This window comes from Globicephala melas, chromosome 2, assembly GCF_963455315.2.
Source record: "Globicephala melas chromosome 2, mGloMel1.2, whole genome shotgun sequence".
NCBI classification, from domain to species: domain Eukaryota; kingdom Metazoa; phylum Chordata; class Mammalia; order Artiodactyla; family Delphinidae; genus Globicephala; species Globicephala melas.
The window spans coordinates 57,836,455-57,862,656 of record NC_083315.2 but is presented as its reverse complement, the minus strand read 5'-3'; the positions used below and the strand labels follow the sequence as shown (position 1 = coordinate 57,862,656).

The following is a 26,202-nucleotide window of genomic DNA, read 5'->3' as shown; positions in this document are numbered from 1 at the left end:
TTCTTTGTCTGCATGTGGTAATTTCCCTCCTTTTCTCCAATTCAGCCGTCTTTCCTGAGTGACTCTGTGCCCAAGCCTGTGGCCTTACGCAGGGCTCTAGGGTTTTAATGGGACTCGGGCCTGATCCCTGATCTTGAGGACCAAGGGGACGCAAGCAGGGATGCAGATGCTGACCAATCCAAGGGATCACTGACTGCACTGTCAGGGTGAGTCCAAGGGGCCACAGGAGCTGGGAGGACACCCTGACCTACTAGTGAGACACTTGAGTAGTGAGAACAACCTGCACACACAGGGAGAGGAGAAAGAGCAGGTTGGGAGGGGTGGCCAGGGGGCAGGCAAGTGAGCTCATTTAGGAGTTGTGACCCCACCAAGAAACTCAGTTGAGGCAATGGGAGCCCTTGAAATGAAAAAAATTCCCTTCCCTTTTTCTTCTGGACATATAAAATGAAACATAGTGGTCATAAAATCCCTTGGAGGCTTTTCAGCAAAGGAGACAGTGACCAGGCTCAGCAGCCCGGGTGGGGACACAGTGATTGGAGGGGGGTGGAGCCAGAGCTGGGCCTGGGCCTTAGCAAGGCTGTAATGATGGCGTCTGGGGCAGGTGACTTGGAGCGCAGAATGGCCAGCGTTCCTTGACTGCTTGTGGGGGATGAGAAGGGAGCCAACATTCATTCACGTTCATGTCTGGGTGGATGGTGGTGCCCTGGCTGGGAACCCGGAAGGAGGCGCAGGCTGTGGGCAAGATATCACGCTCAGCCTTGGACCAGCTAAGTTCAAGATCCCTGAGGGATGGAGCCCTGGGTCAGTGAGCTGCGTCTGGGAGTTGTCAGCAAGGAACACAGTATTCTGAGCTCCATTTTGGTGGGGAGATGAGGGAAGGGAAGGTACTAGTTGACAGGCAGGCAGTGTGAGCGCTTCCCTCCCGGGGTCCAGGGCTCCTTCCACTCTATAAAGGCCTCGGGCACACCAGAGAGGGGTTGGGGCTCCCTGGGTTGGTTTTCAAGGCCAACTCGAACCCAAACAAGCTACTCTGGGGTCCTCACTTGGACTAGCAACCAAAGGAACACCTCTGCCAACTGGAAGTCTCAGTGCAGGTGGTTTTTATTATTAAAGCCAAGATTGGAAAATGGCTGTCCCCCCACCCCCCTAACCCTCCCACCCACCTTCAGATCCATCCCTTTATGTCCTGTGAAGGTGAAAACTAGATTTGTCTTGAAAAGACTCAGAAATGCTCATGCCTAAATGAGAGAATGAGGACAAATGAAATAGGCTCAGATGGTGGTCTGTGTGTGATTGTGTTGGCTCCACCCAGGATTCCTGGAAAAGACGGCTTGGGGGTGGGGCTGGATAGCCCCTGCTCACAGTGCTGTTCCCGGGGGTCCGGGGTGGGCATCAGGAACAAAGGCAACGGAAGAGGCTGAGCTGGCCCCCGCACTCTGCCCTGCTGAAGCTGGGCCACAGGCTGGTTTTTGTAAAAGTGGTTTAAAAAAACCCCAGCCACGAGCACCACCCTCCCCTGAGCAGGGTGAGAGGAGGCGCCAGCTCTGGGCTTTGAGGTCTGAGGCGTGTGGCCTCCTGGCCTGGCGTCACCTCCCTGGAGGCAGGCAGCACCCTGAGGGAGGCCAGGAGGGCTCCTGGGCCCCTTGTGTGGCCCCGGTAGCCTCCAGGGCCCTGGGAGAGCGTGAGATGGCTGGCTGCCCTGCTCCCTCCCAGCCTGCCCGGAGGCTCTAGGCTTCAGGGACCCTGTGCAACTTTTGCTCTTTGGATTCCAAAGATCTGAACTTCTCCTCCAGCACAGGTGCAGCAGGCTGGAAATGGATGACAGGCTTGATCTGAAAGACAGTGAAGCCCTCCTGGTTCTTCTGGTTGAACAGACTTACCCTGTGCTCCAGCTCGGGGCTGGTTTGGGCCAAGCCCGCTGTGCTGGGCCGGGCAAGGGAGGCTGGGTCCAAGGCCCTCTGGGATGGGCAGGGGTCCTCTGACAGGGAGGACAACAGGTCCTGGACTGTGGCCTCTGCCGTCTCCTGCTGAGGTGGTGGCGGCAGTGGCAGAGGGGAGGGGCTAGGCTCAGAGGACGGCTCCTCGCGGGCAGTGCTGCAGTCCGTGGAGGAGCCCAGCGTCTGGCTGCTGTCACTCTGTGCCTGGGTGACGGAGCCGCGAGTGGAGCGGGAGGCGCTCTCAGAGGTGGCGCCGGCGCAGGTACCATTGCTGCCAAGCTTCAGGGGCACATCGACAGAAAAGAGGTCAGAGGAGATGGGCTGGTGGATGTCTATGGCCGCCGTGGTGACCACGCACACAGCTGGCTCTGGGACACCGCTGTCTGCAAGGAAGGAGGGGATGCGGGTCACACTCCGCCCTTGCCACACCTCTGCATGCCCTGATGGGGGCGGGTCTAGGAATGGGGCTGGACGGTGGGCAGTGAGTGTGAACGGGCTTTGCTGGGAGAAGTCTTGGTAGGCGGTCCAGTTCTCCAATATTCATTGACCACCCTGAGGGAGGATTATGCCTCCCCATCTTGCTGAACTCAAGTGCGGACACGTGACGTGACTTGGCCAATCATCTGTAAGAACTGACCCGTGGCATTTCCCAGAGAAGCTATGTAAACCAGACGTGCTTTGCTCTGGCAGTCAACACTGTTCTGGAAGGGGTGACAGGTGTTCTGCCTGCTGGGTGCTAGAGTAAAGATGACAGCCTGGGCACAGAGCCCCTGGCCAGTGTGCCATGGGCCTTTGTTGATTTATTTAAACCACACAGATGTGGGGTTATTGCCACTGTGGCATAACCTAGCCCATCCTAACTCAGAAAGCATGGTGTGCCACGACAAGGAATTTGAATTTCATGGTCAGAGGGGGTCAAAGTTTTAAATGGGTCCAGTGTGATAGTGACATGACCAGAGCTGTGCCTTCAGAAGACTGATTAATCTCTATATGATGCATTGTAGGGGGAGGGTGGAGGACACCTCAAAATGTCTTTTCTCTAAGTGAGAAGTATCAAGGGGCTGAATCATAGTGGATGTAGTGTGGTCAAGGTTTCTCTCTAAAGTGGTGGGGAGAGTGTCCTAGGAGACAGAAGAGGGAGTCTAGCCTTAAAACGGAGTTTACCAGGATTTAAGGGCTGTGAAACCCAAACTACAAGATTCAAGACATTGGCTAAGGAGAAACAAGACGTTGAAGGACTGAGTATTATTTTTAAACTCAACCTTTCCCATAAGTGAAAACCACTAGGTCCCCCTAAGACTTTCTGAAGTGCAAGAATGAAACAAATCAAGCAAGGACATGCCCAATGCCTGTTGCTTCTCGAGCCCAATTACGCTGCTATCTCACCCCCATCATGCTCATCCTGAAAGGTTCTCAGGTTGGGAGGCGCTGAGGTCACTTAGACATCTAGATTCCAGCCCCCTTCCATTCCAAGGTCCCCCACGCAGCTCTCTTTGGCGATCCCAGAGCATTCCCACCCCAGCACCCACAGCTCTAGCACTAGAGTTTGCTGGGAGCCTTGAACCCTGCCTGCAGTTATGGTTCACAGGTGCTGGGAGATAGACAGCCAGGTCGAGTTGTCCCTAGCCTGGATGTTAGGGGTTGCCAGGGTCACCTCTGGCGCAGGGCCACACAGAAGTTCTGGTACATGCAGAACAGCCGCCAACACAGACTTACCACTGCTGGGCCCATTGTAGTACTGGCTGATGTAGCTGTTCATGTCATCTTTCACTGCAGCTTCTATGGAGGTGGGGAAGAGAAGGGTGAGTGTGATGGTAAGCCAGAGAGTCCAAGAGGCAGGGGCTGTGGCCAGTTCACGCTCCTCCCCCAGTATTCCTGCCCCTACCCCCATTACCACGAGGGGAGGCAGGCACTGTCTCCCACAAGCTCTCTGACGCTTTGATCCTCCGTGGGGGACTGCATGTCTCATCTGCCCCAGGGCTGGGCTGGACTGGGTATCAGGGAGCATCTCCAGCTTGCTGTGTGATATGAACAGGCCCTTTCCTTCTCTGTTTTCAGTTTCCCCCTCTCTGAGATAAGGGGTGTGGAAATAGTTCCTCAGGGCCTTCCCTGCCTGGATGTCCTGAGTCTCTGAATCCATCTGAGGTTCTCAGGGTCACCGGGAATGCTGTCCTCAGTGCAAAAGCCTCAGAGCCCCATTTGCAGCCACACACAGCCAGGTGCTGATCATCGGCGACAGCCCCCTCGGTCTTCCACGCTGTACAGGAATGGACATGGGCACTGGGCATGCCCACCCCCTACACTGTTCCCAGCACATGGTAAGTGCTCACTAAACAGTTATTGAATGAACAACAAATGAGAAGGTGTAAAGCTGTCCAGGTCAAGAGAGATGGTAAGGGAACAGGGTCTCAAAGAAATGTTCGTTCATTTTCCTGAAGGGGTGGGGAAGGAATGGAGAGAGGAGAGGTGAGAATTTCACAGAGAGGCCTGCCCGTAGGAGGAAAAGCAGGTGACAGGAGACCCCAAAAGCCATCCTAAGGAGCTTAGCTTTGCCTCAAGTACAGTGAGGAGCCACCGGAAAGTGTGAACATGGTCAGGTGTGAGTCACTCCCAAAGTTGTGGGGAGAGTGGCTGGGAAGGTGTCAGACTTTAAGACAGGAGAACAGAGACCACAGTGCCCGGGTGAGGAAGACAGGCCCTGAGGGAGGCTGGGTGGTGCCTGATGGGGCAGAAGGGAAGGACTGGGGTCCACACCCCAAGAAGCCATGGTCTGCAGGTGATTGGGCCTGATGCTTTCTGTGGCCACCTTCCTGGGCACACCTGAGATGGCTGCAGAAGCCAGTCTGCCCTGACACTGGGAGACTAGGTGGCAGCACACACAGCAACCTGGCTCTTAAAAGCTTTTTTGGCCTCTTTTGATCGTTAAATGCCTGTGGTCATTTCATTCTTTTTTTAAATGAAAAAAGGTGTGTTTTTCACTAATGTCTGAGCTGAGGGAGGGGCCCCAGGCTGGCTCCAGGCCCTGCTTCAGGATCAACCAGCAACACTCCCTCAGAATCAGACAGCAACACTCTTCTCCATGGTCCTTCATAATTTATGTTGTAAATGCTGTCTAGCCCTGCAAGCCACCCTGGGTAGTGGGAGGTGGAGGGTTCTGGTCTCTTATCTTGGTTTTATCCTGAGGCCATGGCAGCAGGCACCAGTGATGGGGCTGTAGAGGGCCATGTGACATGGGCAGGACAATGAACTCAGCTAAAGTATCCACAGACCCATGAATCCCAAAGGGGCCACTCTCAGGAGGTGGCCTGGAGTGAATGAGAAAAACCCAGAGCCTGGGCTCTTGCACCCACTATGGGAACCTGGGCACGTCACAGCCCCTCTCTGGGCCTCAGTTTCTTTATCTGTACCACGAGGCGGCCAGCGGGGCTCTTAGAGATTGTGACAGCTGGCTCCCGACCCCTCTGCCAGCCCTGAAGTTCCAAGAGGTGGAGTCAGAGCAGAGTGGGAAGGGACCGGAGGCATCTGAGCTGTGTCCCGAACCCCCAGTGCAGGAATCACCTCAACACCTGCCTGACGGGGGGCTCTCCCCACCAGGGCCTGTGCACCTCAGGGAAGGGGACTCCTACCTCTTTGTTGAGCAGCTCTAATAATCAGGGTCATATCACTGATGAACATAGATGCAAAAATCCTCAACAAAATACTAGCAAACAGAATCCAACAGCACATTAAACGGATCATACACCATGATCAAGTGGGGTTTATTCCAGGAATGCAAGGATTCTTCAGTATATGCAAATCAATCAACGTGATACACCATATTAACAAACTGAAGGAGAAAAAACATATGATCATCTCAATAGATGCAGAGAAAGCTTTCGACAAAATTCAACACCATTTATGATAAAAACACTGCAGAAAGTAGGCATAGAGGGAACTTTCCTCAACATAATAAAGGCCATATATGACAAACCCACAGCCAACATCGTCCTCAATGGTGAAAAACTGAAAGCATTTCCACTAAGATCAGGAACAAGACAAGGTTGCCCACTCTCACCACTCTTATTCAACATAGTTTTGGAAGTTTTAGCCACAGCAATCAGAGAAGAAAAGGAAATAAAAGGAATCCAAATCGGAAAAGAAGAAGTAAAGCTGTCACTGTTTACAGATGACATGATACTATACATAGAGAATCCTAAAGATGCTACCAGAAAACTGCTAGAGCTAATCAATGAATTTGGTAAAGTAGCAGGATACAAAATTAATGCACAGAAATCTCTGGCATTCCTATACACTAATGATGAAACTTCTGAAAGTGAAATCAAGAAAACACTCCCATTTACCATTGCAACAAAAAGAATAAAATATCTAGGAATAAACCTACGTAAGGAGACAAAAGACCTGTATGCAGAAAATTATAAGACACTGATGAAAGAAATTAAAGATGATACAAATAGATGGAGAGATATACCATGTTCTTGGATTGGAAGAATCAACATTGTGAAAATGACTCTACTACCCAAAGCAATCTACAGATTCAGTGCAATCCCTATCAAACTACCACTGGCATTTTTCACAGAAATAGAACAAAAAATTTAACAATTTGTATGGAAACACAAAAGACCCTGAATAGCCAAAGCAATCTTGAGAACGAAAAACAGAGCTGGAGGAATCAGGCTCCCTGACTTCAGGCTATACTACAAAGCTACAGTAATCAAGACAGTATGGTACTGGCACTAAAACAGAAAGATAGATCAATGGAACAGGATAGAAAACCCAGAGATAAACCCACACACATATGGTCACCTTATCTTTGATAAAGGAGGCAGGAATGTACAGTGGAGAAAGGACAGCCTCTTCAATAAGTGGTGCTGGGAAAACTGGACAGGTACATGTAAAAGTATGAAATTAGATCACTCCCTAACACCATACACAAAAATAAGATCAAAATGGATTAAAGGCCTAAATACAAGGCCAGAAACTATCAAACTCTTAGAGGAAAACATAGGCAGGACACTCTATGACATAAATCACAGCAAGATCCTTTTTGACCCACCTCCTAGAGAAATGGAAATAAAAACAAAAATAAACAAATGGGACCTAATGAAACTTAAAAGATTTTGCACAGCAAAGGAAACCATAAACAAGACCAAAAGACAACCCTCAGAATGGGAGAAAATATTTGCAAATGAAGCAACTGACAAAGGATTAATCTCCAAAATGTATAAGCAGCTCATGCAGCTTAATAACAAAAAAACAAACAACCCAATCCAAAAATGGGCAGAAGACCTAAATAGACATTTCTCTAAAGAAGATATACGGACTGCCAACAAACACATGAAAGAATGCTCAACATCACTAATCATTAGAGAAATGCAAATCAAAACTACAATGAGATATCATCTCACACCAGTCAGAATGGCCATCATCAAAAAATCTAGAAACAATAAATGCTGGAGAGGGTGTGGAGAAAAGGGAACCCTCTTGCACTGCTGGTGGGAATGTAAATTGATACAGCCACTGTGGAGAACAGTATGGAGGTTCCTTAAAAAACTACAAATAGAACTACCATATGACCCAGCAATGTCATTACTGGGCATATACCCTGAGAAAACCATAATTCAAAAAGAGTCATGTAACAAAATGTTCATTGCAGCTCTATTTACAATAGCCAAGACATGGAAGCAACCTAAGTGTCCATCATCAGATGAATGGATAAAGAAGATGTGGCACATATATACACTGGAATATTACTCAGCCATAAAAAGAAATGAAACTGAACTATTTGTAATGAGGTGGGTAGACCTAGAGTCTGTCATACAGAGTGAAGTAAGTCAGAGAGAGACATATACCGTATGCTAACACATATATATGGAATTTAAGAAAAAAAGTCATGAAGAGCCTAGGGGTAAGACAGGAATAAAGACACAGACCTAGTAGAGAATGGACTTGAGGATATGGGGAGGGGGAAGGGTAAGCTGTGACAAAGCAAGAGAGAGGCATGGACATATATACACTACCAAACGTAAGGTAGATAGCTAGTGGGAAGCAGCCTCATAGCACAGGGAGATCAGCTCGGTGCTTTGTGATCGCCTGGAGGGGCGGGATAGGGAGGGTGGGAGGGATCTAGACGCAAGAGGGAAGAGATATGGGCACATATGTATGTATATAACTGATTCATTTTGTTGTAAAGCAGAAACTAACACACCATTGTAAAGTAATTATACTCCAATAAAGATGTTAAAAAAATAATAATAATCAGGTTCATCTGTGCTCAACACGGTCAGTGTGCCTGACCCTCTACCTCCAAGGAGCACAGTCAGGGCCTCCTAGGGACGTCCACTCCTTGGTCAGGCAGCCAGTCTCTGTCTCCTCCGGAAGAGCCTGCTATGTGAAGCCTTGCAGATCCTGCCCCCACAGGTACCAAGGCTAAGCCGATTTCTACTCACAGTCTGTATGACAGAACTTCCAGCACTTAAAAAGCCCTCACATCCCTCCTGAGAATTCTCTTCTCCTGAGAAACCCCTGTCCATTTTTCACCCCTCCCCAGTTTTCCAGCCTCTCCACTCTGAAGCTTTCACTGTGGGCTCTAGATGAGACCAAGATGGGGGGAGGAGTAGGGAGGAGGGAGCTAGCGTTTGCTGTGCCCTTCAGTGCTCCAGACTGCAGGTTCGGCACTTCACACACCAACCTCCTTTAATCCTCACTGCTGTCCTGCAAGGCTGGGATTGTTCAACAGATGGGTCCTTCCCAAGATCCGGTGTGATCATTCCCCTAGTGCAGCCTAACCTCCTCCAAGTGGGTTTAGCAACCACCCTACTCTGCTGACTCACGAGCTCGTGGCCAACATCAATGCCCAGGTCTTCTCTGCAGGAGCTGGGGCCAGGCCAGCCAGGCCTTTGCCATGCTGTAGCTGTGTAACCCCCCTCCCCCAGAGGACTTCATGTTTATCATCTCAGGCAAATGTCAGCTTGCTGGTTTCAGCCCAGAGCCTGCTGAAAGCATTCTGAATCTTGATTCAGTCTCCTAAGGTATTCTCTCTCTCTCCTGTCTCAGTGTTGACTATTTGAGGATGCTCACATCTTCATCCAAGCCATTGATAAAAATAACCTAGGCCAGGTGACCTTCAGCCCAGATATCTCTCCTGAGCTTTTGACTTGTCTGGCCAACTGAACAGCTTCACCTGGATGACCTCCAGCTACCTCTAACTCAACATGTCCAAAATAGAACTCAGTTTCTCCCTCCACCTCCATCTTGGTGAATGGTTCCCTTGCCCACCTAGGCTGGGACCCTGGTCACTTCTCCATGCTTCTTCTCCATCCTTACCAACAATGCAACTGCTGCTGAATCTGACCAGTTGAGGGACCCCAGATACCCTCTGCTATGGCCCATAGTCCAGCCTTAGGTCAGACCTCTTGCTTTCCCCTTTGGACTCTCGTCATGCCTGTGGGATTAATGAGTGGGATTGCTCACTCCATGCACATGCCTGACACAGAACCTAGGTCTCCAGGCAGCCACTGCAGGCCTGTCCAGTCTGTATTTGCTTCTTCTGCTCCAAACAGGGGCCTCAGAGTGAACTTTTAGACAAGTCAGAGCAAGGCCTGCCCGGGCTTCCCTAGCAGTGCTAATGCTGCCCGCCCACCCCCACCCCCACCCACCCGTCTCTGCTTCAGGTAGGCCCCCTTCTCCACAACTGACCGCTTGGGCTGGAGTTCTGTCCCTATCCACACAGGGGCCCAAGAGCCTTAGAGGGCAGGGGCCACATTTTACTCAGAGTCTCCCCAGCACTTAGCATGGAGCTTCGTGTATACCAGCGGCCAATAAATAGGATGACTGAACAGTGACTATGGCTGGGTCAGGGGCATGCAAGACCTCCCAGGACCATTCCCCTCACCCTCTGAGATGCTCTTTGCACCCTGCAGCACACAGCCTTGCTCTCAGTCCCTGGTACTTCCTGCCCAGAGACTAGTGACTACTGGGTGTCTGGGAGCTTGAGGGGGAGGGAAGAAAGGCAGGCACAGATGCTTGTGGCCAGGAAGAGGCCATCAGTCAGCCTCAACATGGGACTACCCAGCTTCCATTTAAGAATAACCCCCTGCCCCACAGTTTGTTTTGATTTGGCACCAAGGAGCCCTAGGGCCATGTAGGAACTGCCTCACAGGGAGACTGGGTTGGCTGACCCTGGAGGGGTGGGAAAGAAGGGTTGGTACAAACACAGGCTCCAGGACAAAAGAGCCCAGGTGCCAACCTCAACTGTGCAGACATTTGCTGTGTGGTCTTAGGCAAATCCCTAGCCACTTTGAGCTTCAGCTTCCTCACCTGTAAAATGGGAATAAGAAATATCTACATGCAGGTGAGCTGTATGTTTCACTGAGATAATGAAGGTCAAGTCTAACCTGGGGCTGTTCCTCACCTCCCTGAAACCCCGGCCCATGGTGCTCCCTACCAGCCCCAAAGTCTTGGGTCGTTTCTGTGGCAGCTGCTCTCAGCTGCCCAGCACCTTTCTTCCTAGGGTGTGAACATTCTGCGAAGCCATCCTGACTAATCCTCCTAAAGCCGGTAAGGTGCTGTGGTGGCAATGCTCATTATGTGGGGTTTGCTCCTTGGGCAGGGCCCCAACCTGCCCAGCGAGGCAGAGGTGGAGCAAAAGGGTGGTGAGTCAGCTGGGCCTCCCATAGGCGACAGGACTGGCCAGCCTGGGGGTGGGGGTCAGGACTGCACACCCACACGTCCTGCGTAGATCCAGGCCCCAAAGCCCAGAGGGAAGCCCTGATTGCTGGTCGGGACTCCCACTCCCAAACTCCAACTTGCTGCTCCACAGCTCAGCAAGCCTCACTGAGGGGGGACACTACTATTCACTGAGCACCTGCTGTGTACCAGGCTGAGGGCAGAGTGTATGACTGAATGTTCAGTTCCTCTCAGTGAAGATGTGCTTCCACTACTATTCTCATTTTGGAAAAATTAGGGTTGAGACACAAGACCAGCTGCATAACTTGTGGGGCCCCTTGTTTAAAAATCATTAAGGTTAGGACTTCCTGGTGGTGCAGTGGTTAAGAATCCGCCTGGCAATGCAGGGGACACGGGTTCAATCCCTGGCCTGGGAAGATCCCACATGCCATGGAGCAACTAAGCCCATGCGCCACAACTACTGAAGCCTGCGTAACTTGAGCCCGTGCTCTGCAACAAGAGAAGCCACCGCAATGAGAAGCCTGCACACCACAACCAAGAGTAGCCACCGCTTGCCGCAACTAGAGAAAGCCTGTGTGCAGCAACAAAGACCTAATGCAGGCAAAAATAAATAAATAAACTTATTTTTTTTAAAAAAGCATTAAGGCCCAGAAATAAACCTACCCATGTATGGTCAACTAATTTACAAACAAGGAGCTAAGAATACACAATGAGCAAAGGACAGTCTCTTCAATAAGTGGTCCTGGGGAAACTGGACCACTCTCTTACACCATAAACAAAAATTTACTCAAAATGGATTAAGATTTGAATGTAAGATACTCTCATCCACCAGAGGGAAGACAGCAGAAGCAAGAAGAACTACAATCCTGCAGCCTGTGGAATGAAAACCACATTCACAGAAAGACACACAAAATGAAAAGGCAAAGGAATATGTACCAGATGAAGGAACAAGATAAAATCCCAGAAAAACAATGAAATGAAGTGGAAATAGGCAACATTCCAGAAAAAGAATTCGGAATAATGACAGTGAAGATGATCCAGGACCTCAGAAAAAGAATGGAGGCAAAGATCGAGAAGATGCAAAAAATGTTTTAAAAAGACCTAGAAGAATTAAAGAACAAGCACCTAGAAAAATTAAAGAACAGACAAACAGAGATGAAGAACACAATAACTGAAATGAAAAATACACTAAAAGGAATCAATAGCAGAATAACTGAGGTAGAAGAACAGATACGTGAACAGGAAGACAGAATGGTGCAATTCACTGCTGCAGAACAGAATAAAGAATGAAAAGAAATGAAGACAGCCTAAGAGACCTCTGGGACAACATTAAATGCACCAACATTCACATTATAGGGGTCCCAGAAGGAGAAGAGAGAGAAAAAGGACCTGAGAAAATATTTAAAGAGACTATAGTTGAAAACTTCCCTAACATGGGAAAAGAAACAGCCACCCAAGTCCAGGAAGCACAGAGAGTCCCAGGCATGATAAACCCAAGGAGAAAGATGCCAAGACACATAGTAATCAAATTGACAAAAACTAAAGACAAAGAAAAATTATTAAAAGCAACAAGGGAAATATGACACATAACATAAAAGGGAACTCCCATAAGGTTAACAGCTGATTTCTCAGCAGAAACTCTACAAGCCAGAAGGGAGTGGCATGACATATTTAAAGTGATGAAAGGGAAGAACCTAAAACCAAGATTACTTTACCTGGCAAGGATCTCATTCAGATTTGACAGAGAAATCAAAGACTTTACAGACAAGTAAAAGCTAAGAGAATTCATCACCACCAAACCAGCTCTACAACAAATGCTAAAAGAACTTCTCTAAGTGGGAAACACAAGAGAAGAAAAGGACCTACAAAAACAAACCCAAAACAATTAAGAAAATGGTCATAGGAACATACATATCGATAATTAACTTAAATATAAATGGATTAAATGCTCCAACCAAAAGACGCAGGCTCACTGAATGGATACAAAAACAAGACCCATATATATATGCTGTCTACAAGAGACCCACTTCAGACCTAGGGACGCATACAAACAAAGTGAGGGGATGGAAAAAGATATTCCATGCAAATGGAAATCAAAAGAAAGCTGGAGAGGCAATACTCATATCAGATAAAATAGACTTTAAAGTAAAGAATGTTACAAGAGGGGCTTCCCTGGGGGCACAGTGGTTAAGAATCTGCCTGCCAATGTAGAGGACACTGGTTCAAGCCCTGGTCCGGGAAGATCCCACATGCCGGGCAGCAACTAAGCCCGTGTGCCACAACTAGTGAGCCTGCGCTCTGGAGTCCATGAGCCACAGTTACTGAGCCTGCATGCCACAACTTCTGAAGCCCACACACCTAGAGCCTATGCTCTGCAACAAGAGGAGCCACCGCAATGAGAAGCCTGCGCACCACAACGAAGAGTAGCCCACACTCGCCACAACTAGAGAAAGCCTGCATGCAGCCACGAAGACCAAACGCAGCCAAAAATAAATTAATTAATTTAAAAAGAATGTTACAAGAGACGAGGAAGGACACTACATAATGATCAAGGGATCACTCCAAGAAGATGATATAAAAATTATAAATATATATGCACCCAACATAGGAGCACCTCAATACATAAGGCAAATGCTAACAGCCATGAAAGAGGAAATCAACAGTAACACAATAATAGTGGGGGACTTTAACATCTCACTTATACCAATGGACAGATCATCCAGACAGAAAATTAATAAGGAAACACAAGCTTTAAATGACACAATAGACCAGATAGATTTAATTGATATTTATAGGACATTCCATCTGAAAACAGCATAATACACTTTCTTCAGTGCACATGGAACATTCTCCAGAATAGATCACATCTTGGGTTACAAATCAAGCCTCAGTAAATTTAAGAAAATTGAAATCATATGAAGCATCTTTTCTGACCACAATGCCATGAGATTAGAAATAAACTACAGGGAAAAAACCGTAAAAAACACAAACACATGGAGGCTAAACAATATGTAACTAAATAACCAAGAGATCACTGAAGAAATCAAAGAGGAAATCAAAAAATACCAAGAGACAAATGACAACGAAAACATGATGATCCAAAACCTATGGGATGCAGCAAAAGCAGTTCTAAGAGGGAAGTTTATAGCAGTACAATCCTACCTCAAGAAACAAGAAAAATCTCAAATAAACAATCTAATCGTACACCTGAAGGAACTAGAGAAATAAGAACAAACAAAACCCAAAGTTAGCAGAAGGAAAGAAATCATAAAGATCAGAGCAGAAATAAATGAAATAGAAACAAAGAAAACAATAGCAAAGATCAATAAAACTAAAAGCTGGTTCTTTGAGAAGATAAACAAAATTGATAAACCTTTAGCCAGACTCATCAAGAAAAAGAGGGAGAGGACTCAAATCAATAAAATTAGAAATGAAAAAGGAGAAGCTACAATGGACACCACAGAAATACAAAGCATCCTAAGAGACTACTACAAGGAACTCTATGCCAATAAAATGGACAACCTGGAAGAAATGGACAAATTCTTAGAAAGGTATAAACTTCCAAGACTGAACCAGGAAGAAATACAAAATATGAAGAGACCAATCACAAGTAATGAAATTGAAACTGTGATTTAAAATCTTCCAACAGACAAAAGCCCAGGACCAGATGGCTTCACCGGTGAATTCTATCAAACATTTAGAGAAGAGCTAACACGCATCCTTCTCAAACTCTTCCAAAAACTTGCAGAGGAAGGAACACTCCCAAAACTCATTCTACAAAGCTACCATCACCCTGATACCAAAACCAGAGAAAGATACTACAAAAAAAGAAAATTACCAATATCACTAATGAATATAGATGCAAAAATCCTCAACAAAAAACTAGCAAACAGAATCCAACAACACAATGAAAGGATCACACACCATGATCAAGTGAGATTTATCCCAGGGATGCAAGGATTCTTCAGTATACACGAATCAATCAGTGTGATACACTATATAAACAAACTGAAGAATTAAAACCATATGATCATCTCAATAAATTCAGTAAAAGCTTTTGACAAAATTCAACACCCATGTATGATAAAAACTCTCCAGAAAGTGGGCATACAGGGAACCTACCTCAACATAATAAAGGCCATATATAACAAACCCACAGCAAACATCATTCTCAATGGTGAAAAACTGAAAGCATTTCCTCCTCTAAGATCAAGAACAAGATAAGGATGTCCACTCTCACCACTAGTATTCAACATAGTTTTGGAAGTCCTAGCCATAGCAATCAGAGAAGAAAAAGAAATAAAAAGAATACAAATTGCAAAAGAAGTAAAATTGTCACTGTTTGCAGATGATGTGATATTATGCATAGATAATCCTAAGGATGGCATCAGAAAACTACTAGAGCTAATCAATAAATTTGGTAAAGTTGCAGGATACAAAATTAATACACAGAAATCTCTTGCATTCCTATACACTAACAACGAAAGATCAGAAAGAAAAATTAAGGAAACACTCCCATTTACCATTGCAATGAAAAGAATAAAATATCTAGGAATAAACCTACCTAAGGAGGTAAAAGACCTGTACTCAGAAAACTATAAGACACTGATGAAAGAAATCAAAGATGACACAAACATATGGAGAGACATACCATGTTCTTGGATTGGAAAAATCAATATTGTGAAAATGACTACACTACCCAAAGCAATTTACAGACTCAATGCAATCTCTATCAAATTACCAATGCATTTTTTACAGAACTAGAACAAAAAAAAAACCTTAAAATTTGTATGGAGACACAAAAGACCCCAAATAGCCAAAGTAATATTGAGGGAAAAAAACAGAGCTGGAGGAATCAGACTCCCTGACTTCAGACTATACTATAATGCTACAGTAATCAAGACAATATGGTACTGGCAAAAAACAGAAATATAGATCAATGGAACAGGATAGAAAGCCCAGAGATAAACCCACACACCTATGGTCAACTAATCTATGACAAAGGAGGCAAGGATATACAATGGAGAAAAGACAGTCTATTTGATAAGCGGTGCTGGGAAAACTGGTCAGCTACATGTAAAAGAATGAAATTAGAACACTCCCTAACACCATACACAAAAATAAACTCCAAATGGATTGAAGACCTAAATGTAAGACTGGACACTATAAAACTCTTAGAGGAAAACACAGGAAGAACACTCTCTGATATAAATCACAGCAAGATCTTTTTTGACCCACCTCCTAGAGAAATGGAAATAAAAACAAAAATAAATAAATGGGACCTAATGAAATTTAAAAGCTTTTGCACAGCAAAGGAAACTATAAACAAGATGAAAAGGCGGCCCTCAGAATGGGAGAAAATATTTGCAAATGAATCAATGGACAAAGGATTAATCTCCAAAATATATAAACAGCTCATGCAGCTCAGTATTAAAAAAAACAAACAACCCAATCAAAAATGGGCAGAAGACCTAAATAGACATTTCTCCAAAGAAGACATACAGATGGCCAAGAGGCACATGAAAAGCTGCTCAAACATCACTAATTATTAGAGAAATGCAAATCAAAACTACAATGAGGTATCACCTCACACCGGTTAGAATGGACATCATCAGAAAATCTACAAACAACAAATGCTGGAGAGGGTGTGGAGAAAAGGGAACCCTCTTGCACTGTTGGTGGGAATGTAATTTGATACAGCCACTATGGAGAACAGTATGGAGGTTCCTTAAAAACTAAAAATAGAATTACCATATGACCCAGCAATCCCACTACTGGGCATATACCCAGAGAAAACCATAATTCAAAAAGACACATGCACCCCAACGTTCACTGCAGCACTATTTACAATAGCCAGGTCATGGAAGCAACCTAAATGTCCATCAACAGACGAACGGATAAAGAAGATGTGGTACATATATAAAATGGAAGATTACTCAGCCATATAAAGGAAAGAAATTGGGTCAATTGTAGAGATGTGGATGGACTTAGAGACTGTCATACAGTGTGAAGTAAGTCAGAAAGAGAAAAACAAATATCATATATTAACGCATATATGTGGAATCCAAAATAAATGGTACAGATGAACCAGTCTGCAAGGCAGAAATAGAGACACAGATGTACAGAACAAATGTATGGACACCAAGTGGGGGAAAGCAGGAAGAGAGGGTGGTGGTGGGATGAACTGGGAGATTGGGATTGACACATATACATTAATATGTATAAAATAGATAACTAATAAGAACCTGCTGTATAAAAAATTAAAATCAAATATGAGTCAATAAAAAAAAGAATGTAAAACCTGAAACCATAAAACTCCTAGAAGAAAATATAGGCAATAGGTAAACTCCTTGACATTGGTCTTGGCAATGCATTTTTGGATTTGACACTAAAAGCAAAAACAAAAGCAAAAATAACTGGGACTATACCAAATTAAAAAGTTTCTGCACAGGAAAGGAAACCATGAACAAAATGAAAGGCAACTTACCGAATGGGAGAAAATATTCGCAAATCATATCTGGTAAGAGTTAATATCCAATACATATAAAGAACTCATACAACTCAATAGCAAAAAAACAAACAATCCAATTAAAAAATGGATCTGAACAGACATATTCCCAAAGAAGACATACAGTAGGGCAAAGGTACATGAAAAGGTGCTCAACTTTACTAATCATCAGGGAAATGTAAATCAGAACCACAGAGAGATATCACCTCACACTTGTAGAATGGCTATTATCAAAAGGACAAGAGATAACAAGTGTTGGAGAGAAGATAGATAAAAGGGAACCCAAGTACACTGTTAGTGGGAATCTACATTGGTGTAGCCACTGTGGAAAACAGTATGCAGGCTCCTCAAAAAACTAAGAATTACCATATGATCCAGCAATTCTATTCCTTGGTATATATCTGAAGAAAACAAAAACACTAATTTGAAAAGATACATGCACCCCAATGTACATAGCAGCATTATTTATAATAGCCAAGATATGGAAACAACCTAAGTGTCCATCAATAGATGAATGGGTAAAGAAGATGTGATATATACATATACATACATACACACATATATACATACACACACACACATATACATACAATGGAATGTTATTCATCCGTAAAAAAGAATGAAATCTTGCCATTTGCAACAACCTGGATGGACCAGAGGGTATTATGCTTAAGTGAAATAAGTCAGACAAAGACAAGGTATGATCTCACTTTTATGTGGAATCTAAAAACAAAACAGGAGGACCTTCAAGATGGCGGAGGAGTAAGACGTGGAGATCACCTTCCTCCCCACAAATACATCAAAAATACATCTACATGTGGAACAACTCCTACAGAATACCTACTGAATGCTGGCAGAAGGCCTCAGACTTCCCAAAAGGCAAGATACTCCCCACGTACCTGGGTAGGGCAAAAGGAAAAACAGAGACAAAAGAATAGGGATGGGACCTGCACCTCGGCGAGGGAGCTGTAAAGGAGGAAAAGTTTCCATGCACTAGGAAGCCCCTTCACTGGTGGAAATGGGTGGTAGGCAGGGGGAAGCTTCAGAGCCACAGAGAGCACAGCAAGAGGGGTGCAGAGGGCAAAGCAGAGAGATTCCTGCACAGAGGATCGCTGCTGACCAACACTCACCAGCCTGAGAGGCTTGTCTGCTCACTCGCCAGGGTGGGTGAGGGCTGGGAGCTGAGGCTTAGGCTTCAGATGTCAGATCCCAGGGAGCAGACTGGGGTTGGCTGCATGAACACAGCCTGAAGGGGGCTAGTGCACCACAGCTAGCCGGGAGGCAGTCTGGGAAAGTCTGGAACTCCCTAAGAGTCAAGAGACCATTGTTTTGGGGTGTTCGAGGAGAGGAGATTCAGAGCACCGCCTAAATGAGCTTGAGATGGTCACGAGCCACGGCTATCAGTGTGGACACCAGAGGTGGGCATGAAACGCTAAGGCTGCTGCTGCAGCCACCAAGAATCCTGTGTGCAAGCACAGGTCACTATCCACATCTCCCCTCCCGGGAGCCTGTGCAGCCCGCCACTGCCAGGGTCCCGTGATCCAGGGAAAACTTCCCCGGGAGAACACATGGCATGCCCCAGGCTGTTGCAATGTCACACCGGCCTCTGCGGCCACAGGCTCACCTTGCATTCCGTACCCCTCCCTCCCCCCGGCCTGAGTGAGCCAGAGCCCCCTAATCAGCCATTCCTTTAACCCCCTCCTGTCTGGGTGAAGAACAGACGCCAGAGGGCGACCTACACACAGAGGCGGGGCCAAATCCAAAGCTGAACCCCAGGAGCTGTGCGAACAAAGAAGAGGAAGGGAAATTTCTCCATGCAGCCTCAGGAGCAGCAGACTAAATCTCCACTATCAACCTGATGTACCCTGCATCTGTGGAATACCTGAATACACAAAGAATCATCCCAAAATTGAGGAGGTGGACTTTGGGAGCAACTGTAGACTTAGGATTTGCTGTATGTGACAGACTAGTAACTGATTTTTATGTTTATCTTAGTATAGTTGTTAGCACTTGTTATCACTGGTGGATTTGTTTACTGGTTTGGTTGCTCTCTTTTTTTTATTACTTTTTATTATTTTTTTATTTTAATAACTTTATTTTAATTTTAAAATATTTCTTTCATTTTTTTCTCCCCTCTCTTCTGAGCCGTGTGGCTGACAGGGTCTTGGTGCTCCGGCCGGGTGTCAGGACTGAGCCTCTGAGGTGGGAGAGCCAAGTTCAGGACATTGGATCACCAGAGACCTCCCGGCCCCACGTTATATCAATCAGTGAGAGCTCTCCCATATATCTCCATCTCAATGCTAAGATCCAGCTCCACTCAATGACCAGTGAGCTCCAGTGCTGGACACCCCATGCCAAACAACAAGCAAGACAGGAACACAACCCCACCCATTAGCGGAGAGGCTGCCTAAAATTATAATAAGTTCACAGACACCCCAAAACACACCACTGGACATGGCCCTGCCCACCAGAAAGACAAGATCCAACCTCATCCACCAGAACACAGGCACCAGTCCCCTCCAACAGGAAGCCTACACAACCCACTGAACCAACCTTACCCACTGGGGGCAGACACCAAAAACAACAGGAACTACAGACTTGCAGCCTTCAAAAAGGAGACCCCAAACACAGTAAGTTAAGCAAAATGAGAAGATAGAGAAATAAGCAGCAGATGAAGGAGCAAAGTAAAAACCCACCAGAGCAAACAAATGAAGAGGAAATACGCAGTCTACCTGAAAAAGAATTCAGAGTAATGATAGTAAAGATGATCCAAAATCTTGGAAACAGGATGGAGAAAATACAAGAAACATTTAACAAGACCTAGAAGAACTAAAGAGCAAAAAACCAATGATGAACGACACAATAAATGAAATTAAAAATTCTCTAGAAGGAATCAATAGCAGAATAATGGAGGCAGAAGAAAGGATAAGTGAACTGGAAGATAAAATAGTGGAAATAACTACTGCAGAGCAGAATAAAAAATAAAGAATGAAAAGAATTGTGGAGAGTCTCAGAGACCTCTGGGACAACATTAAATGCACCAACATTCGAATTATACGGGTCCCAGAAGAAGAAGAGAAAAAAGAAAAGGATTGAGAAAACACTTGAAGAGATTATAGTTGAAAACTTCCCTAATATGGGAAAGGAAATAGTCAATCAAGTCCAGGAAGAACAGAGAGTCCCATACAGGATAAATCCAAGGAGAAACATGCCAAGACACATAGTAATCAAACTATCAAAAATTAAATACAAAGAAAAAATATTAAAAGCAGCAAGGGAAAAACAACAAATAACATACAAGGGAATCCCCATAAGGTTCACAGCTGATCTTTCAGCAGAAACTCTGCAAGCCAGAAGGCAGCGGCAGGACATATTTAAAGTGATGAAAGGGAAGAACCTAAAACCAAGATTACTCTACACAGCAAGGATCTCATTCAGATTCGATGGAGAAATTAAAACCTTTACATACAAGCAAAAGCTAGGAGGATTCAGCACCACCAAACCAGCTTTACAACAAATGCTAAAGGAACTTCTCTAGCCAGGAAACACAAGAGAAGGAAAAGACCTACAAAAACAAACCCAAAACAATTAAGAAAATGGTAATAGGAACATACATATTGATAAGTACCTTAAATGTAAATGGATTAAATGCTCCAACCAAAAGACATAGACTGGCTGAATGGATACAAAAACAAGACCCACATATATGCTGTCTACAAGAGACCCACTTCAGACTTAGAGACACATACAGACTGAAGTGAGGGGATGGAAAAAGATATTCCATGCAAATGGAAACCAAAAGAAAGCTGGAGTAGCAATTCTCATATCAGACAAAATACACATTAAAATAAAGACTATTATAAGAGACAAAGAAGGACACTACATAATGATCAAAGGATCAATCCAAGAAGAAGATATAACAATTGTAAATATTTATGCACCCAACATAGGAGCCCCTCAATTCATAAGGCAAATGCTAACATCCATAAAAGGGGAAATCGACAGTGACACAATCACAGTGGGGGACTTTAACATCCCACTTTCACCACTGGACAGATCATCCAAAATGAAAATAAATAAGGAAACACAAGCTTTGAATGACACATTAAACAAGGTGGACTTAATTGATATTTATAGGACATCCCATCCAAAATGAAAATAAATAAGGAAACACAAGCTTTGAATGACACATTAAACAAGGTGGACGTAATTGATATTTATAGGACATTCCATCCAAACACAAGAGAATACAATTTCTTCTCAAGTGCTCAAGGAACATTCTTCCAGGATAGATCATATCTTGGGTCACAAGTCAAGCCTCGGTAAATTTAAGAAAATTGAAATCGTATCAAGTATCCTTTCCGACCACAACACTATGGGACTAGATATCAATTACAGGAAAAATTCGGCAAAAAATACAAACACATGGAGGCTAAACAATACGCTACTAAATAACCAAGGGATCACTGAATAAATCAAAGAGGAAATCAAAAAATACTTAGAAACAAATGACAATGAAAACACGATGACCCAAAACATATGGGGTGCAGCAAAATCAGTTCTAAGAGGCAAGGTTATAGCAATACAATCCTACCTCAAGAAACAAGAAAAATCTCAAATAAAGAACCTAATCTTACACCTAAAGCAATTAGAGAAAGAAGAACAAAAAACCCCAACGAAGTTAGCAGAAGGAAGAAATCATAAAAATCAGATCAGAAATAAATGAAAAAGAAATGAAGGAAATGATACCAAAGATCAATAAAACTAAAAGCTGGTTCTTTGAGAAGATAAATAAAATTGATAAAACATTAGCAACAGTCATCAAGAAAAAAAGGCAGAAGACTCAAATCAACAGTATTAGAAATGAAAAAGGAGACGTAACAACTGACAGTGCAGAAATACAAAGGATCATGAGAGATTACTACAAGCAACTATATGCCAATAAAATGGACAAGCTGGAAAAAATGGATAAATTCTTAGAAAAGCAAAACCTTCTGAGACTTAACCAGGAAGAGATAGAAAATATAAACAGACCAATCACAAGCAATGAAATTGAAACTGTGATTAAAAATATTCCAACACTGCCCTGGTGGCGCAGTGGTTGAGAGTCCGCCTGCCGATGCAGGGGACATGGGTTCGTGCCCTGGTCCGGGAAGATCCCACATGCCATGGAGTGGCTGGGCCCGTGAGCCATGGCCGCTGGGCCTGCGCGTCCGGAGCCTGTGCTCCGCAATGGGAGAGGCCACAACAGTGAGAGGCCTGCGTACCGAAAAAAAAAAAAAAATCTTCCAACAAACAAAAGCCCAGGACCAGATGGCTTCACAGGCGAATTCTTTCAAACATTTAGAGAAGAGCTAACACCTATCATTCTCAAACTCTTCCAAAATATAGCAGAGGGAGGAACACTCTCAAACTCATTCTACAAGGACACCATCACCCTGATACCAAAACCAGACAGAGATGTCACGAAAAAAGAAAACTACAGGCTATATCACTGATGAACATAGATGCAAAAATCCTCAACAAAATACTAGCAAACAGAATCCAACAGCACATTAAAAGGATCATACACCATGGTCAAGTGGGGTTTATCCCAGGAATGCAAGGATTCCTCAATATACGCAAATCAATCAACGTGATACACCCTATTAACAAACTGAAGGAGAAAAACCATATGATAATCTCAATAAATGCAGAGAAAGCTTTTGACAAAATTAAACATCAATTTATGATAAAAACCCTCCAGAAAGCAGGCAAAGAGGGAACATACCTCAACATAATAAAGGCCATATATGACAAACCCACAGCCAACATCATTCCCAAGGGTGAAAAACTGAAACCACTTCCACTAAGATCAGGAACACGACAAGGTTGCCCACCCTCACCACTCTTATTCAACATAGTTTTGGAAGTTTTAGCCACAGCAATCAGAGAAGAAAAAGACATAAGAGGAATCCAATTCAGAAAAGAAGTAAAACTGTCACTGTTTGCAGATGACATGATACTATACATAGAGAATCCTAAAGATGCCAACAGAAAACTACTAGAGCTAATCAATGAATTTGGTAGAGTAGCAGGATACAAAATTAATGCACAGAAATCTCTTGCATTCCTATACACTAATGATGAAAAATTTGAAAGAGAAATTAGGGAAACACTCCCATTTACCACTGCAACAAAAAGAATAAAGTACCTAGGAATAAACCTACCTAGGGAGACAAAAGACCTGTATGCCGAAAACTTTAAGACACTGACGAAAGAAATTAAACGTGAGACAAACAGATGGAGAGATATACAATGTTCTTGGATTGGAAGAATCAACATTGTGAAAATGACTATACTACGCAAAGCAATCTACAGATTCAATGCAACCCCTGTCAAACTACCAATGGCATTTTCCAGAGAACTAGAATGAAAAATTTCACAATTTGTATGGAAACACAAAAGACCCTGAAGAGCCAAAGCAATCTTGAGAAAGAAAAACGGAGCTGGAGGAATCAGGATCCTGGACTTCAGACTTTACTACAAAGCTACAGTAACCAAGAACGTATGGTACTGGCACAAAAACAGAAATATAGATCAATGGAACAGGTAGAAAGCCCAGAGATAAACCCACGCACATATGGTCACCTTATCTTTGATAAAGGAGGCAAGAATATACAATGGAGAAAAGACAGCCTCTTTAATAAGTGGTGCTGGGAAAACTGGGAAAGCTACCTGTAAAAGAATGAAATTAGAATATTCCCTCACACCATATACAAAAATAAACTCAAAATGGATTAAAGACCTAAATATAAGGTCAGACACTATAAAACTCTTAGAGGAAAACATAGGCAGAACACTCTATGACATAAATCACAGCAAGATCCTTTTTGACCCACCTCCTAGAGAAATGGAAATAAAAACAAAAATAAACAAATGGGACCTAATGAAACTTCAAAGCTTTTGCACAGCAAAGGAAACCATATACAAGACCAAAAGACAACCCTCAGAATGGGAGAAAATATTTGCAAATGAAGCAACTGACAAAGGATTAATCTCCAAAATTTATAAGCAGCTCATGCAGCTCAATACCAAGAAACAACCCAATCCAAAAATGGGCTGAAGACCTCAATAGACATTTCTCCAAAGAAGATATACAGACTGCCAACAAACACATGAAAGAATGCTCAACATCATTAATCATTAGAGAAATGCAAATCAAAACTACAATGAGATATCATCTCACACCACTCAGAATGGCCATCATCAAAAAATCTAGAAACAATAAATGCTGGAGAGGGTGTGGAGAAAAGGGAACAATCTTGTACTGCTGGTGGGAATGTGAATTGGTACAGCCACTATGGAGAACAGTTTGGAGGTTCCTTAAAAAACTACAAATAGAACAACCATATGACCCAGCAATCCCATGACTGGGCATATACCCTGAAAAAACCATAATTCACAAATAGTCATGCACCAAAATGTTCATTGCAGCTCTATTTACAATAGCCAGGACATGGAAGCAACCTAAGTGTCCATCAACAGATGAATGGATAAAGAAGATGTGGCACATATATACAATGGAATATTACTCAGCCATAAAAAGAAACGAAATTGAGCTGTTTGTAATGAGGTGGATGGTCCTAGAATCTGTCATACAGAGTGAAGTAAGTCAGAAAGAGAAAGACAAATACCGTATGCTAACACATATATATGGAATTTAAGAAAAAAATATGTCCTGAAGAACCTAGGGGTAAGACAGAAATAAAGACACAGACCTACTAGAGAATGGACTTGAGGATATGGGGAGGTTGAAGGGTAAGCTGTGACAAAGCGACAGAGAGGCATGGACATATATACACTACCAAACGTAAAACAGACAGCTAGTGGGAAGCAGCCGCATAGCACAGGGAGATCAGCTCGGTGCTTTGTGACCACCTAGAGGGGTGGGATAGGTAGGGTGGGAGGGAGGGAGACGCAAGAGGGAAGAGATATGGGAACATATGTATATGTATAAGTGATTCATTTTGTTATAAAGCAGAAACTAACACACCATTGTAGAGCAATTATACTCCAATAAAGATGTTAAAAAAAAAAAAGCAAAGGAAACCATAAACAAGAAGAAAAGACAGCCCTCAGGGTGGGAGAAAATATTTGCAAACAAAGCAACTGACAAAGAATTAATCTCCAAAATATACAAGCAGCTCATGCAGCACAATATCAAAAAAACAAACAATTCAATCCAAAAATGGGCAGAAGACCTAAATAGACATTTCTCCAAAGAAGATATACAGATTGCCAAAACACACATGAAAGGATGCTCAACATCACTAATCATTAGAGAAATGCAAATCAAAACTACAATGAGGTATCACCTCACACCAGTCAGAACGGCCATCATCAAAAAATCTACAAACAATAAATACTGGAGAGGGTGTGGAGAAAAGGGAACCCTCTTGCACTGTTGGTGGGAATGTAAATTGATACAGCCACTACGCAGAACAGTATGGAGGTTCCTTCAAAAACTAAGAATAGAACTACCATATGACCCAGCAATCCCACTACTGGGCATATACCCTGAGAAAACCGTAATTCAAAAAGAGTCATGTACCACAGTGTTCATTGCAGCTCTATTTACAATAGCCAGGACATGGAAGCAACCTAAGTGTCCATCGACAGATGAATGGATAAAGAAGATGTGGCATATATATACACTGGAATATTACTCAGCCATAAAAAGAAACGATTATTTGTAGTGAGGTGGATGGACCTAGAGACTGTCATACAGAGTGAAGTAAGTCAGAAAGAGAAAAACAAATACCATATGCTAATACATATACATGGAATTTAAAAAAAAAAAAAAAAAAGGTTTTCCGAACCTATGGGCAGGAAAGGAATAAAGACCCAGATGTAGAGAATGGACTTGAGGAAACGAGGAGGGGGAAGGGTACGCTGGGGAAAAGTGAGAGAGTGGCATGGACATATATACACTACCAAACGTAAAACAGATAGCTAGTGGGAAGCAGCTGCATAGCACAGGGAGATCAGCTCAGTGCTTTGTGACCACCTAGAGGGGTGGGATAGGGAGGG

The 26,202-nt window shown here is 44.0% G+C and overlaps 1 protein-coding gene across 3 annotated transcripts in view; it reads right to left on the bottom strand.

The window, feature by feature from the left end:
• Positions 1-1,163: 1,163 nt before the first annotated feature.
• The window catches only part of TMEM266 (transmembrane protein 266), a 144,316-nt gene continuing 119,277 nt past the window's right edge, over positions 1,164-26,202 (bottom strand). For all 3 annotated transcript variants that reach the window (XM_030874884.2, XM_060293955.1, XM_060293954.1), the window contains 2 exons: positions 3,654-3,716; positions 1,164-2,320 (listed from right to left, as the gene is read on the bottom strand). In XM_030874884.2, coding sequence (XP_030730744.1) covers positions 1,728-2,320; positions 3,654-3,716 — 656 coding nt within the window. In that variant the 3' untranslated portion in view covers positions 1,164-1,727. The remainder of the gene's footprint in view (positions 2,321-3,653; positions 3,717-26,202) is intronic.